General features: G+C 38.2%; 1 protein-coding gene across 1 annotated transcript; it reads left to right on the plus strand.

Moving 5' to 3' along the window:
• Nucleotides 1-84: 84 nt before the first annotated feature.
• Nucleotides 85-16471, plus strand: LOC113496729 (fragile X mental retardation syndrome-related protein 1). The gene is made up of 15 exons (XM_026876047.1): nucleotides 85-194; nucleotides 567-619; nucleotides 702-855; nucleotides 2453-2616; nucleotides 3073-3222; nucleotides 3874-3960; nucleotides 5567-5714; nucleotides 6103-6246; nucleotides 6793-6930; nucleotides 7039-7189; nucleotides 8097-8190; nucleotides 13469-13646; nucleotides 13882-13969; nucleotides 15328-15396; nucleotides 15596-16471. Exons 1-15 carry the CDS (start codon nucleotides 144-146, stop codon nucleotides 15739-15741), a joined length of 1815 nt encoding a protein of 604 aa, XP_026731848.1. The 5' UTR covers nucleotides 85-143; the 3' UTR covers nucleotides 15742-16471.
• The last annotated feature ends 916 nt before the right edge of the window (nucleotides 16472-17387 follow it).

A 17387-nucleotide genomic window follows, 5' to 3' on the forward strand; every position in this document is an offset into this window, starting at 1 on the left:
ATGAAAGAAATCGCAGCGTGCCGCACTATAAAAAAACAAATCCTTCCTTGTCTATGCAAGAATACTGGTTAACGATTGGCCCGTCAATTCTCTACGAACATTCGTTCTCGCTCCGAAAACGCCAAATACGCTTTCAAACCAAAATGGAGGATTTGTCGGTCGAGGTGTACGGTGATAATGGTGCTTATTATAAGGTTTGTAAATTGTGAAGTACGTTAAAATTCTACACACCGAGTATTATTTTGATTAGTGTAATGTTTATTTAGTTATTTCCAACGATTAATACCTAGTTAGTTCTTATACTTACAAAAATATTTTTCCGGGAAGATCATCACGGCTGGAATGGACGCCATGTCCGCCTGTCAGGGCGTGATTTTTCCATGTGTTGTAATAATTATGTTGCTTTTTGAAATTTTAGCGTCGTTTTGGTCGTTGTAAGGTGAGGGTGACGAATGACGCATTTTTATATTTGCGCATATACACATAAATGACCTAGATATCTTATTTCTAGCGCATCACCAACTTGGTGTACTGTCGGAATGTTCTAAAAATCTCTTTATTTTTAGGCCATTGTCACCGACGTGCTCGACAACGAGGTTCTCGTAGCCTTTGAAAATGAGTAAGTATAATAATTTATTGACAAATTTATTCTGAATAAATTATTGCGGGTAATTTTATTTACATTAAATTTTTCATTGTAGCTGGCAGCCTGAGTCAAAATTCCCGTTCTCCCAAGTGTTCTTACCACCGAAAGACACCGGCAAACACACAGAGTTCGTGGAAAACCAAGAGGTGGAGGTTTATGCAAGGTCCAATGAGAAAGAAGCATGTGGGTGGTGGACAGCAAACATTAAGGTATTGAATTACATATATTTCTCATTATCCTGGAATTTATTTATTTTTCACTACCCTCACTATTTTACTATTGAAATTAGTGTTATCAAATAACTAGTATCAAAGCATAAATTATTACTGCAACATAATGCAGCAATAATGCATCCTTTTGTAGACAATAAAACTATCAAAACATCATGTTGGAATATCAACCTTTGTTGAATAATTATCCTAAATAAATTTTATATTGGACTTAATTATGAATTAGATATGGACTCTGTGTATAATCTACAAAATATAATGTGATTTCTTAAAATTAGTTCTTTGTGTGAAATTGTATGACCCTGCATGTTCATCCCAGTCAGGTGTTGCCTAGCATGAAGTTCCTCATGTTGTGTCTGGCAGGGGTCAAGAGGTCAATTGGTATACTAAAACAAAATCAACATTTGTTTAAATGTGTATATTTGTCTTTGTTGTCTTGTTATTATTTGGTTTATTTATATACTTCTAACAAGATGATAACCAATAAGTGCTTAAAACATTAATATGGAATTATCAGTTTTAAATTGTTAATTTTCACTAAAAATATGGTTTTCTTTGTAACACCTGTCTATCAGCATAATTAAAAAAAAACACTTAGAGTTTATTCAACTGTATTGTTTATTCATTAAATTTGTTTTATTTATTATAGCACTATAATATTTATCAGAATTTTAATATGATGAATGGATTTTTTAACAGAACATACCCCACTTAAACTTGCACTTTCACTTAGGCATAACTACATACAGTTGTTATACTGATGATAAACTTGATTTATATAGGACTGCATTCTTGGAGCATTATGCATTATAATGATCCTCATTTAATAGTTGCATAAAATCTTTAATTTTGTCAACTGCTATTAAATTACATATTACTTTTTGATATTATTTGTTTTTTTTTGTACTTGGTTTAAAAAAGTTTATAAATAAATAATGATACGTATTGCAAACAAACCTTTATTGACGATTTTTTACCAATTTTCTGCATAATTTCAAATAATATACTTTGAAATATCACATTTTTTTTATTATCAAAATTAGCATGTTATTTAAAGGATTTCTTATAATGTCGCATTGCGCATTTTGCATGTCTTAGGGAATGTAAATAGGATCAATAGTGCATATTATGCCTCAATGCCGTCAAATACTTCCGTGTATTGACGCATTTTCACATAACAGCATAATCACTGAACTGGATATATTTCAATACAAAGAAATCTAGTTATGAGCTTAGGATCTATCAGTAGCTATACATAACTCACATAATCAAATACTAGGTGACCAGAACTGCTCAACAGAAATTTTGGTTTATTTATGTTGCTGAGCAACCAGTAAAAACACATACTTTAACCATTACCCATTGTACTATTTTTAGAATATATCTTAGACTAGGACACTTGTGCAAAATAACTGTTTGATATTAATCATATCCATATTCCACATAAGCCAATTAGTTTACAGGAATATAAATATAATTAAGGGAATGTAAAAAAAAAACCTGATTGTTTAACATTATTTGTTAAGGTGATAAGTAACAGCATATACTTTTAATTGAACACTAACATTCTTTACAGATGATGAGGGGCGAATTCCTGGTAATAGAATACTTGGAGTGGGACAACTGCTACACAGAAATAGTGCCAAAGGATCGCCTCAGGGTCAAGACTCCTAAGACACCCATTGACAAGAACACCTTTCATAAGTTCGAAATTAACGTACCTGATGATCTCAAGGACTAGTAAGTAGAATTTTTATCATTATGCTACTTTTGAGACTTAGTACCAAAAATTTGTATCATACTAATAAGTTATTGCAACTCAGCAAGAAGTAGACATAGATCAGCTTCCCACCTATAGACTAGCAATTTCTATTTAGTGTAACCCAAATACAACAGAATAGCTAATAATACAATGTCAAACTTATTGACAACCACTTGAGTAAACAATGCTGATGTGTTTATCTAAATGTCACTGTTATCATTACATTTATTTTATGGAATTTGTGCAAAAAGACAGTGAATCATTGTAACAGCAAATAAAGAGTAGAGAAAAGCCTACAGCAGCTTTGTTAGGAGTAAAAGAAAATATTTTTTCAACATTGCAGTTAACCATTTAATATGTGATTTTCTAAAGAACACATGCCATAGTGTCTGTAAATGTTTGTGATTGCTATTAATGAAGCTTGCTTTCCACAGTGCAAAGGTGGAGAATGCTCACAAGGAGTTCCAGAAGGCGATAGGCGCGGCGCTCGTGTGGTACGTGCCCGAGCGCGGCGTGCTGGCCGTCGTGTCGCGCTGCGAGACCTCGCAGAAGCGCGCGCAGATGCTGCAGGACATGCACTTTAGGTAAGGTCACACAGCTTTAACTAATGATCAACTGGTCTTCTCGTCAATCTGCACTGGTCATTAGACTGCGAGAACTCCGATTCCATCCATTCGGCAGACCCATCTAAGTATCGACTTCCACAAATTTTCATTTTTTTACATTTTGAATTATGATAATTGCCTTAATATTAAGCCATTTTTGCGCCGGTTGTGTGCAATTTTTAATGAATGTTCATTTTCTTAGTAATTCTTTTATTTAGGCAAACACATACATTCTGAAACATGTTTTTTTGTTAACATTTAGATCTGGAACTTTATTTACCCTAGAATCATATATACACGACATATGAAAAAGCGATGTATGCGGTATTGAACACTTATTGCTTTGTTGTGCATTTGTTGCTGTGGTAGTTGGATAAGTGGAGGATTAAATTAAGAAAGGCACACAAGTGTAGTTTTCCAGCACTTCAATGAGATCTCACATTTTAATAATAACTTGAGGTCTTGCTTGTTGCAGCAGCTGAATCACTATAACAAATCTGCTAACATTAACATTAAGAATTTAAATTAAAATTTCGGCAGCTACACACTAACTTTCACGTAATATAAGTGTATCTATCATTCCTTACATGAAAAATAAAATTGGTTTTCATCATGAAACTTTATTTTCAGGAATCTAACGCAAAAGTTGTTATTGATGAAAAAGACTGAAGAGGCAGCAAGACAATTAGAATCCACAAAAATACACAATCAGGGCGGGTATGTATCATGTTTTTTGCTGAATTTTTGAAATGAAATAGGTTTTCTTTTAATTATGAGATACTAGGATTTTTTTTACTTTTCTGCAATGCAATTACTTTTCTATGATGGTATACAGCCAAGTAGTCTTAATGTTATCAGTTTTACACGTCAATCAGCTTATAAAACTAAAAACAAATGATTAATTATTGAAATAAGTGTTCTATCTCCAGCACTCACACAGGATCTCATTTGTAAAATATCGTTTGGGGTCCTGTTTGAAGAGGCAGCAGACTCACTGCCCCATCAAATTTGTGCTCACATTAACATATAAACCACAGGGCCAATGGTGATGAGGACCTTGCCATATGGTAGTATAAGGATTATGACATTAACTGTTTTAAAACATGCAAATAATCTTACATATATATTTTGGTTTGGTTTAGTAAGCACCCAATACTCCATCATTAAATATTTTTTAATTAATATGATGGATATATCTGATAGGCTGGGCTAGATTAAAGTGAATAGAAAATATAAACTATAATAGGTGAGTGCGCTCTATTTCATTACTTGATAGTACAGTAATTATTAAAAGTAAACAAGCTGATCGGCGACGCGATGATGTCATCGGCACATAATTATTGTTTATTACTGTTGCTTTCGTTATTCAGGAATTGTGATTCTTCATAACTTTCTCCTTTATGCTTGCATAGGCTCCAGTTCAAACATAAAATAATATACGCATTTTCCTACAACTATTTTCAGTGTAATTCCGTGTTTTAGCTTAAATGACTCTTGAAAGTGATTTCCTTACAAAGATTTAATTTAGGCTGCAATGTTATTACATGATACGCCGTCTATAAGAAAGAGGCAACTCGTAAATAATAGTGTTAAGTCTTCTGTCTTGATTGTAGCTAGATAAATGTATTCTTCTTATCACTCACATACTTTCTTTTTACCATTTTGTAAGAAAACACTAAGTAATTTATTTGCTTTTAAAAGAAATAAAACTGAAATTAAAGGTCACAAACAAAATAGAAAGTAAAACTAATCTAATAATAACCATTACTTCCTCTATACTTAATCAATAACGTTAAATTTGTACAGTGCAAATAATAGTGTTTTTCATGCTATTTTAGTAGATGACACGATTTCCGCATGCCATAACGACAAAAGTAGCACGCATGCAACAAATTAAAGCTTCGTGGACGCATTCTTGCGTGGAGCGTACCCCACTTATCGCTGATTGCGAACGTGTTGGATGCTACTATAATGATCTATGCTCATAAGAAAGAAAAATTGCTATGTGTAGCAACTTGTTGTAAAAATAACAAAATCATTGATTTGGTAGTTTTACTCAACTGAAAGAAGTAATTTTATTAAAAGATTAGTCTTAATTTATAGAAAATGCAAATATAATGAGTTTGTGCTAGAATCATTTGAATATCCCTTTTCTGGTCTAACCTTTGTGTCAGCACATAATTTTATTGCATCATAAATTTTATGATAAGTGTACAATTAACTGAATTTTAAGTTTTTGTGGTAGGAAATTTTCGTACAGCTTTGACAAATGAATATAAATATAAAAATGAATGAGGAATAAAGAAGTATGTGATGATTGCAGCTACACGGACGAGTTCTCGGTGCGCGAGGACCTGATGGGGCTGGCCATCGGCACGCACGGCGCCAACATCCAGCAGGCGCGCAAGGTGCCCGGCGTCACCAACATCGAGCTCGAGGAGGTCTCCTGCACCTTCAAGATCTGCGGAGAGGTAACACGCCACACTGCTCATCTACATTTTATGCTCCCACTAACTTTTGAGATGATGATGATTTTGACATTAAATACTACAAAACTTGTAATTAAGTTCAAAAGCCATCAAGATTCCAATGATGTACTATACATTTATTTTATTTTGTTAATAGTAATTCATTCAATATTTGTTTATTATCAGTTGTTATCACTTATCCAAACAGAAACAATTAAATCGAATAGTAAATAGTAGCATTCAGAAATCATTATTATTCTGAACTTTCGCTTTCTTAGTAAATTAAGCACTAAGTCTTTTTTTTTGCGTACTTTTGTGGCTCACTTAAATCTATTTTTAACTCTTTTTCTATGAACTTTGATATATGACCGATTGTTTTTTGATTCTGCAGTCAATGGATGCAGTCCGGCAGGCCCGGTCACTGCTGGAGTACGCCGAGGAGTCGCTGAAGGTGCCGCGCGAGCTCGTCGGCAAGGTCATCGGCAAGAACGGCAAGATCATACAGGAGATCGTCGACAAGAGCGGAGTAGTGCGCGTGAGTTACATTAGTGCTTCTGACAGCTTACTCTTACAAATCACTGGCGTCTACACGCTGTCCTATGATCAACCTTAAGTCCCATGTATGTGTCCCACCCCATTAATGTAGCTTGTAACTTTTTGCACAAAATGGTAAAAAGAAGGATTTAATTTAATTGACATGTAATAAAAAAATAAGAAGTATTAGTTTTAAATTAAGCAAGTTCTTGTTTTCTCTGCTCCAGCTGCCGGAAGATAACGGCGCAAAATTTCTCCACTAGCATGTCTTGGCTTTACAATAACATTAATATAAGACTGTCTGATTTTTTATTATTATTTAAATATTTAATGACTTTTGACTGAAATGTATTGATATTAATATTTTTTTTCTGTTGAGATTGTTGTCATTGATTGATTTTATGTTTTTTGCACAGCTGATATTCTTATGATTTGAATGAAATTTATGATGTGACATTGGTTTTATTAGATTAAGATGTTATAATTGTGTATGACCGGCGACGTAGTCAGTTGTTTACTGTAGTTTACAAAGTTTTATGTGGTGCAGGCCAAGGTGGAGGGCGACAACGAGCCGCAGCCGTCCGCGCCGCGCGAGGAGGGGCTCGTGTCCTTCGTGTTCGTGGGCACGCGCGAGAACATCGCCAACGCCAAGGTGCTCGTCGAGTACCACGTCGCGCATCTCAAGGTACGCACGCTCACACCCGTCTGGCATTCTACTGCGGTAGCAACTAGTGACCTCCCGGTCTCGCCTCGGTTGGATCCATGAATAATACAGTGTGTGGTCCCCTCGCAGGAGGTGGAGCAGTTGCGCGCGGAGAAGTTGGAGATCGACCAGCAGCTGCGCGTGGTGATGGGCGGCGCCACCACCGCCTACCCCGCCGCCAGGGGCGCGCCCGCCGCGCGCGCGCGCCGCCCGCGCCCGCCGCACCACCGCTACCCCGCAGGTACTGGCCAGCACTCTACACGTGCACTCCACATGCCAGCAGCTGCGCGGTGAGGGCGGCGCCACCACCGCCTACCCCGCCGCCAGGGGCGCGCCCGCCGCGCGCGCGCGCCGCCCGCGCCCGCCGCACCACCGCTACCCCGCAGGTACTGGGCCAGCACTCTACACGTGCACTCCACATGCCAGCAGCTGCGCGGTGAGGGCGGCGCCACCACCGCCTACCCCGCCGCCAGGGGCGCGCCCGCTACGAAAAATTATCAACTTTCTCGCTATGCGTGTCGTTTTCATGAGTTTCAAAGGTGTTCAAACTTATACTCATAATAAAATATAAATCCAAGATGGCAACTCACTTTAACGTTAACCTTAAATTTCGAATAACCTTAAATTGATTTTAATTGAATAGACATAATTGTAAACATTTAAAACCCGATAGACGTGTGGGATTAATTCGATATTATGAGATGAAAACGAACACCACATGGTATAAGTATAAAAGTTTATTGGTTACACATGTAATAATATTTACGGCACATGCAGCGGTGGTAAGCAACACAGAATATACATATATATTAGAATTAGGTTAAATGAAGTTACTATAGTTAAACACTTCAACTTAAAAAGGCAAGGCATAGAAAAGACTCGAATATTAAGCGGTTAGTGCGAAGCGGATTCGAGCGTGCATTCGCCCTCGTAGTAGGTAACCTCTGCTGGTCGCGACCGAGCGATGGCGGATGCGCCGTCTCTGCTACGGCCGCGAGAGGGCGTGCGTGCGCACAGAGTGGCGGGCCTACAGCCAACGCGCCTGGCCAGGGTTGCACCTACTTCACACGACTGCTTAGTGTGCGTCGCCACAGACGTTTAAGCAAGTAGTGTTGTACAATCCCACTAAGCCTTGCTGTGTCCCGCAGCAGGCGCGCGGCGCGTGACGCCGGACCTGCCCGACGAGCGCAGCGACAGCGCCGCCTACCGCGCGCGCCAGCCGCGCCTGCCCCGGACCAACAGGTGAGCCACACTGCAGGGCTCTTACACACGAGCGCCATGAACTCAACGGCAAAGTCGACATTGCAACTTCGTAGATCAGCGACTGCTCTTATAGTGTAGGAGTCAGTTGTAAAATGAATTCCGAAGAAGAAACACTGTTATTGCTTTTACTTCGTCGACGCGACGACGAAAAATAAAAACACGTTCATTGTGGGTTCAAGAAATGTTAACCAATAGAGATCAAGATGGGCATTTTTTTACTCTCTATTCACTGTTACGAAAAAACCAGCAAAAGTTCTTTAATTATTTTCGAATGTCCATTGCTTCTTTTGATGAGCTGACTTGAAGATGACGACGTGACGGCTATTTTAACAAGTTCTATTTCTCGCCAAGATACGATAATGCGGAACAGCATTTCGCCTAAGCAAAGGCTCGCTATGACATTTAGTTAGTATTTTTTTTTAATATAAAAAAAATATGTAAGTAATTGGAAGTAATCAGTCTTAATGATATCAACATAGTTTTAAAGTTAAATAATATCAAAATAAACCCGCACTCTTAAACTATTTGTAGTCGACTGACAAAATGGCGGACGCGGCACACTAAAACTGCAAGTTTCGCTATAGGTCGCCTGCTGCCGTCGACGCGTCGACGGTTGCCATCGTCAAGTGTCGACGGCTGCAGTTGCCTATGCAGTTAGCAACATGCCGCTCGTGTGTAAAAGCGCTCAACGTTCATATATTATCTAAATATTTCACTAAATTAAATCAACCATTCCATTATAATGTAATAATTCCATTGATTTTGATCTGAAATATAATTGATTAACAGAGTAGTAACTCCATTTCGCTTCTGTGGGGCATCGCGAAAAGAAAAAGTAAAATCTGTAGTACTCTGTTAATTATATTTCAGAATAACATTCATAGAATTTCAATTAAATTTCGGAAGGCACGTTTAATTGTGGGTCCCGGCTGTTATTCATACATCCTTGACAGTCGTAACAGGTACTCAGAAGCTGGAAAGTCTGACAACTACCCAGTTACCTGGTTGTCTAACCAAGGGCTATTGTGTAGCCCAGGTAAATGGGTTGAGGAGATCAGACAGGCAGTTGCTCCTTGTAAAACACTAGTACTTAGCTGATTCTGCTGGTAGGATCCGGTTAGACTGGAAGCCAATCCCAACATAGTTTTGAAAAGGCTAGGCCGATGATGATATGCTTACTTTTTTGTGGAATACACTATTTGGTTAGCAATTGTGCACTTTCGTATAAGATAGCTTCTTCACTCACTTGAAGAGATGACACTACTACCAAACACTTTAAACCTTAATCCTGTATAAGACTTATAGTCTACACAATCTGACACTCAATCAGCATCAGTATAACCTAAATTTTTTTTTCCTTTGAATTACTTTAAAATGCTACAATGCAAAGCTGCACCTGTTCTAGCTTCGACTAATATCTCATAGATTGTTAACAATCATCTACAAACTTATGACACTAGCTGATTGTTTCAATCCATAGATTGCTTGAAGTTTTAACACTATTCACTTTGTATTATGACATCTGTTAGGTAAGCACATGTAAAAATCTTCATTTAAATTTTAAATGATCATTTATAAAATGCTGTACAATAAAATACAATCACAGCATGGCACAATCACAAAATGTGTAGGTGAGTTATATTTTGGTTATATTTAAGACTGAATGAAAACCATAGTTTATTGTTGAATGACCAAACACTGACGAAAATGTATCTGCAGAGTAAATTCCTACTTTCTATGGAAACCTCTGGCAACTAGTATGATTTATCTTAATATTATGTTATCATCATTAATTATCCAGTTTTTTCTTGGACACCCACTAACTCAGAACTCTTGCAAATCAAAATTCATTCATTCAAGTTAGGCTGGAAAGTAGCACTTTTTAAACATCAAAGTATTATTGGCAGCATCAATATCGCCCGTGCTACACTGCTTTCTAAGCGACTCCCATTTTTTCTCTGGCTGTCCAAAAGAAACGGCTCAACAAACTCCATAGCATAAAACACCCAGACTCAGGACAAGCATTCGTAATTCACTAAACGACTCACTCTGCTATTCGTGCAGTTAAACATATATGGATTGATTATTTAGGAAAAGCTGCAAAAAAAAAGACGGTGTTTAAGGATGGTCTGGTATAACTCATATAATATTATTAACTACTAGATTTTCGCCCGCGGCTTCGGCCGCGTCGATGTCGGTTATATCGCGTTTCCAAGGAAACTCTTCAAAAGTCCGGGATAAAAACTATCCTATGTTCTATGTTCTATCTCTGTACCAAATTTCATTAAAATCAGTTCAGTGGTTTAGACGTGAAAGCGTAACACACAGACAGACAGACCGATAGACAGACAGAGTTACTTTCGCATTTATAATATTAGTAGGGATAGTCCAAGGTCCTAACAACGCTTTATTTTCTTTTGGTTCTTTCTACATAACATACAATCCTACCTTGAAAACTACAAAATCACTATCTATATATCTTCTTCTTCTATATATATAAAACTCAAAGGTGACTGACTGACATAGTGATGCAACAACGCACAGCCGAAACCACTGGACGGATCGGACTCAAATTTGGCATGCAGGTAGATGTTATGTTGTAGGCATCCGCTAAGAAAGGATTTTGATAAATTTCACCCCCAAGGGGTTAAAATAGGGGATGAAACTTTGTCAATTTTAAACCGATCGGGCTGAGACTTTGCATGCATTATTATATTATTATATTGCATTATATTGCAAGCTACTATAACGTAAGCATTGCCTGAGAAATGATTTTGATAAATTCCACCCCTAAGGGGAAAAATAGGGGATGAAAGTTTGTATTTGAAAAATTATGTTAGCGTTAGATAGTACCTTCATTGAGAAAGGCTGTAGGATAATTATATATCTATACCTATAATCACGCTATGATTAATAGGAGCAGAGCTGTAATGATACATCTTACAAATATGAGGCATATTGAATGAACTCTAAAAAACTAATCCGTTTTTAAAAAATATTTCTTATATCTTTTAACCACGCGGACGAAGTCGCGGGCAATAGCTAGTATACTATAAAACCGCTTTTTCTGTCCCTATTTCCCCTTGACCACTTAAATCTTTGAAACTACTCGACGGATTTTGATGAGGTTTTCTTTAATAGATAAAATCATTTATGAGGAAGGTTTTTAAGTATAATCTATGCATATTTTTGTACAGGAACATAGTCAATTTTAGCGATTTCAAATGTATTTACTATTTTTTTACGCTTTCATTGCAAACGCTGGCTTAAACGCAAGAGATACTTCAAAATAATGTTCAACAATATTGTACACCGTAAAGAGATCTACAAAAAAGTCCGCTAGGGCATATCTCTATCCTTTAAGGTTCGCTCACAAAAAACACTTTTTTTGTAATAATTTTATTTAATACTTTCATTACTAACGCTGACTTAACTCCAAGGGCTACATCAAAATAATGTTCTACAATATTGTACACCATAAAAACATCTACAAAAAAGTCTCAGACAGCGTAATACTAGGCGTGCCTTTTAAGTTCTGTCGTTTCCAAATTTCCCGACAATTTTGGATTTTGAACTGTTCTATATTTTAAAGTGTTGAATTTTTGAATCTTAAAACAGTTGAGAGTATAAGGATTAATGCCATTTTTTAGTCACAGCGTCGATTATAATCTGTCAGGTTACGTACGAAAATGAATCTTACTAAGGAAAATGTTCGTGCAATTTTTTTCTATAACTTTAGAAGAGGCCTTACTAGGCTTCAGTTTTTGAAGAGCTAAGATCTGAAATGAAGCCCCATGTCTGCGGACTGTCGAACGCTGGTATTTAGGATTCCAGCGTGGACAAAGTATTTTTAATGCTAAATCTCGTGTAGGACGACCAAAATCCACCTTCGAAGATAACATCATTGTTGTGAGAAAACTAATTCGCGTATATCATCAAGTGACATACTGAGAGATAGAGGCTTTATTAGGCATCTCAGGGACCATCTCCCTCCCCTTGGTGTGAGAAAGCTATTTTGCCGTTGGATACCACATCAGCTTTCCGACTGTCACAAGGCGGCCCGCGTCAGATGATGTAAGAAAACTCTGCAAAGTTCGTATGCTTACGATCGTGATTCTAAACAACAATCCATAATCTGGGTGTTTCAAGACGAGTTAAGGCCGACTGAAGTTGTTCGTTCTCGAAGCACTCCAAGAAAGTTGGAGGTTACGTTCGTGTGAAAAATCGGCCATTTTTCGACTATTGCACTTGAAGACTGTAGAACGGTTACCGCAGAGTGGTATAACACAGTTTGTTTACTACAAGTCGTCGCCGAACTTCGAAAATTTAACCCAAAGCGACACCTCATCCGCCACCACGACAACGCAAGCTCTCATCGCGCTCGTCGAATTAATAATAAGTCGAAAATTAAGATAAGTCTTTGTGGTTAAAGGTTCCAGTCCGATGAAGAAGCTGTCGACGCTTTCAAGTCGGTCATTTCGAACACCCCCCCTTTAGAGTGAAATAAATGTTATGTATAATTATTAAGCTACGTGGTAAATACTATGAAAAACAATAAAAAGCACTAAAAGGTTCTAATTGTGTTTTTTTCTTCAAACGACGAAACTTAAAAGGCATGCCACGTATGTCTTATCTTTTAAGGTTGACTCACCATAACCATTTTTTTTGGCTAATTATTTTATTTCAAAACAAATCTTCTTTGCCGAAGCTGGTTTTGTTGAGATGGTAATCCTTATCAAAATCAAAATAAATACGACAAGTATTCAATTTTTCAAATTTCAAACGTTTATTCCAAAGTTTTTTATTACGATTTTTTTTAAGAACGTTAAAGAAATTCTGCGGCGTATATTAGCACTGCTCCCGTGCGAAGCCGGGGCGGGCCGCTAGTACCCATATGAAATTCCACCTTTTTTGTTAAGGGATAGGGGGAGAAAAAAAATCTATTTGACTGTTAGTTATACTTTTCAGGTTTTTACCTTGAGAATTTCGGAAAGCTCCATAAAATTTTAAAAATAGACATAATGTAATCTATATCACTCTTTCAATGGTCACAGTTGAAGGAGTTCTATAGGTTTAGAGTATTGTCCGCTTATTTATGTTTTCGAAATTATTGTCTGGAGTGCGTATTGTAGTCCGTGATTGAACAGAAATGTTTGATATGTATAAGTTGCGTGGTGTCGTTAACATGGAAAGATGAGTGTGACCTAGTAGTGGTGAAAAATGTACGAGTCGTAATAGTGTGTTTCGCTGATCGCAGGTCTAGCGAGCGCGGCGAGCAGCGCGGCGGCGAGCGCGGGGAGCGGCCCGAGCGCGGGGAGCGCGGCGAGCGGCCCGAGCGCGGCGAGCGCGGCGCCGAGCGCGGCGAGCGGCCCGAGCGCGCCGAGCGCCGCGTGCCCGTGGAGAACGGCCGCGCGCATCTGGCCGCGCCCAGACAGGTAGGCGCACTACTGTCTACTGTCTACCTCACTCATGTGTACGCGAAACTGACTCAGTTTACTTTTATTCTGTCTCATTTTTTCCATTATAAAATTACTTATCTGTGAATTCCAATTTTCCTGTACATGATGCCCCATGATTATAATTCAACATCGTTATCGCAATTACCTTAGCAAATAAGTAACGGGAAGTATGAATTTTCGCTAAATATTGTCTTCGTCATAATGTTTCCAGAGTGGCAGACGACGCGAGGACAGACGAAGGCAAACTGACGACGAAAGCTCTGTGCTAGACAGCCAGGACGTGTCGAGTGCGGACAGAGGTACGACATAGACTGCGCTTAGCTACTAGTAACTGGTTACTTACATCCGTACATGGGCGCTCGACAGACACCCGGCCGTAGGCAAGAGCCACTGCCGAGAGTGCGGTCACCTTACATGCATTATTCTCCTTTACATTTCTATTTAAGAGAGCTTCAGTGCTCTGCTTTATAAGTACAATTAGTGATAAAACTAATTATATGGTGTCGTAATATATAAATGAATGTTTTAACCATAATTTAGAGACTTAACTATATATTCCACTATTTTACATGTTTGCATTTTGTGACCTGCACTCAAAAGCAGTTGCATACTGTTACCAAAGTTTCTAGAAATAATTGAGTAGAAAGGTGTAAAGTTTCATTAAATAAATATTTTAAGACTGTAACTGGATTTTGATGTTTTCTAATGTATTTAGAATTTTAATACATGCAAACAGGAGCCTCAAAACTAAAATAAACAGATGACATGATTGGAAAAAAGGCTTAAACATTCACTCAAGCATTAACGCTGAACGAAAAACTTTGAAAGTCAAAATATCAGAATTATACTCTATATGAAAAGTAACAGGCATGCATGCAATGCTCAAGTGCTATGAAATGGTTAGTCCCAAAAGACATAACATGATTATTTTAGCACTAATATGTCAATATGTCATATTATCTTATGCCTGGTAAACGTAATAAAAAGTGGTTTCCAATTTAAGCTTATTGAAACTTTGTGTTATACTTACTATCTCAAAGTAATGATAAAATATTTGTTTATGCTATCATATGGTGGCAAAGGAAAATAAAAGAACCAGGAGTTTGTCGATCGCCTATAATTAAATACACTTTGTTATTTCAATCAAACAAATGTTATCAAAACTTGCAGTAAAAATCTGAAAATATTACTGAATGTGCTAGTTAAAATGTAGTTAGTGTTTTTTATTTGGTATTTATGCATTATAATTTTTATATGTTTACTTTTTTCTGTGCACCCCGTTTTACATTTTAATTAGTACATAATTTGTAGAAGAATGATTGGGAATTTATAGCTATATGTTTGTTGAAGTTAGAAATGCGGAGTGATTAGTCATTCGCAACTCACGGATGATTCGTTTGTTGTTCTCGCTTTATCCTAAGGGTTGATCGGTAAGATCACTAATACTTCGGTGGGGGTTTAACCGCGATCCGACATGGCATCGGTTATTTGAGTTCGCTAGATATATTCCTGTGGTTTTAATCCGGCATGCGCCCGCGAGTAAAGTAGAGGAGCGTGCGACAAGTGCAGAAGGAGCGGAATGAATGGGTGCGAGTGAGTCGGAGACTGGGCTGGGCGGGCGTAGTGGGCGGCGTCTGTAGGCTTGGCATGTTGTCAGACTCCGCCACGTCCGACGAGCGCGCCGCGCCGCCGCCCGCGCCTCGGCGACGCCGCCGTCGGAGGACAGGTACACACGCATGCAACACCCATTGCTTCACGCTCACTAGTAGCGCATGCCTTGCATGACTTAGCGTCACTGCTCCACATGACGTAAGATTTTCAGATTGAGGACTCGATCCGACCGCTCTCGTTAGAGTCGTAATGCGCATGTTAACATAAGCGATGTCGATGTCGGAGCCGGCTGGCAGTGAGCGCGCGTGTTGCAGGAGGCGGGTGGAAGAACGGGCTGGGCGCGGGCGCGGCGGGCGCGGGCGCGGGCGCGGCGGGCGCGGGCGAGGGCGCGCGGCCCGCCAAGCGCCGCTCGCCGCTGGCCAAGGCCAAGGCCGAGCCGCTGCTGAACGGCACCGCGTAGGCGCCCGGACCGGCCCTCCGCCGCGGCCGACGCCGCGCCGCACATTATATCCTAACGTAACGTAACATGTATGGCCCCGGCCCCCGCCGCCGCCGGGGGCCCGCCGACACTAGACTTACTCGTATTATGCTTTTGTAAGAGATTCGTGATTTGTATTCCTGATTACTCGATAATATGAAAATTAAAGATGTGTACGTCGCTCCCCGGACGATACGCGCCGATCGCGGCCTTTCGGTACCTTTATGGGAGATCGGACATAGCGCAGTACATACGTGTTCGTAGCCTGTACTCTGTGGTTATGTGATTTCCTATAAAATAAACATTTCTGTACATATTTTCAATCGTATTTTTATTTGTACGAATAGATCGTTTCGCCGTCTCCTCCCTGTCTAAATTACAGAGTAGGCGACCTTACAAAGTTTACATTTTTCACATTACAATGTTGAAATACAATTAATGCTTTATAAAAATAGTATGACTAGTTGGAATGTTACAATTTAATAATACTTAATTAGTAATACTAAAAACAGGAAAAGTACCTTGATAAGGAAGGGGGCGGGTTACATACAAACATTTTGGTGTGACACTAAGAATTTTAAATTCTAAATGTGATTCTGATGACACAGACCTATATTTAACAAATATTTACAATTCTAGACTAATATATCAGTCATATAACAGTACCGTGATATGCATTATTGCCGGGATATCACTAGGAAGTATTTACAAAGAGATATGACATCAGGTAAGAGTCGAGAACAGCTGTGAAGCGAAAGGAGAGAGTGTTCACAGGAGCAGTAGACACGGATGCAAAAGTACTATTATTAAAATCGTCATGATTTTGCTGCTTCAGTGAACATTCTTTTTTGTTCTTGTCACATAAATACTACATAAATTAAGACTCTGTGAGTGTTATTTTAATCACATGGAACTTTGAGAACAAGGAAACTTGAAAAATATTGAATGTCTAACTCGAATCGATCTATTTCAAAATTAACATGGTAGTGTTGACTCTGTTACAGCTAATAAAAAATGTAAAAAATAAGATTGTGTTATATAAGTTTCCCCAATTATTATTTTTGATATTTGCATTTCGAACTAGTAACTAGTGTTTGTCTATTTATGCTATGTCTTATCAAATCGATTTCGTACAGAAAAAAACGTAACATTGATCTACACGACTAAGTGAATTAATGATGACAAAACAAGGCAAAGTGTACCGAAAAAAAGGAAAAGGAAATATTACCGTCTTTTTTGCATTTAACCAAGTACTTTTTTTTTGTTTTGTGAAAACGTAAAATAAAATCTAACAGTGTAGAAAAACCGCAATTGTGTATTGATTAGAAACATAAATTGCGTTACCTATACCCAAGTCTTCTAAAATGGTTGTCTTTGTTTTAAGTACTTAGACTTATGTGTATCTGTAGTTATTATTAGACTCAATAATAATTCATTTAAAATTTCTGGCTATGAATTATTGCATAATTCACTTCACATCGTTCGTCTCCCTTACGTAGTAGGTACATATGCTTGTACAAAATGATATGTGTCTACACTGTACAATAATTAGGCTTCAGTATATAGAGTATTACATACTTAGGAATACTGTAATTCTTTCCTATTATAAATTTCTTTAATAGTCGATG

This window comes from Trichoplusia ni, chromosome 8, assembly GCF_003590095.1.
Source record: "Trichoplusia ni isolate ovarian cell line Hi5 chromosome 8, tn1, whole genome shotgun sequence".
NCBI classification, from domain to species: Eukaryota; Metazoa; Arthropoda; class Insecta; order Lepidoptera; family Noctuidae; genus Trichoplusia; species Trichoplusia ni.

What these genes read in the sequence shown, in the direction of transcription:
- LOC113496729 (XM_026876047.1), top strand. Translation starts at nt 144, where the DNA reads ATGGAGGATTTGTCGGTCGAGGTGTACGGTGATAATGGTGCTTATTAT. An exon ending in ATAATGGTGCTTATTATAAG is followed by an intron (nt 195 to 566) that starts GTTTGTAAATTG and finishes CTTTATTTTTAG; the next exon opens with GCCATTGTCACCGACGTGCT. An exon ending in CTGCAGGACATGCACTTTAG is followed by an intron (nt 3,223 to 3,873) that starts GTAAGGTCACAC and finishes CTTTATTTTCAG; the next exon opens with GAATCTAACGCAAAAGTTGT.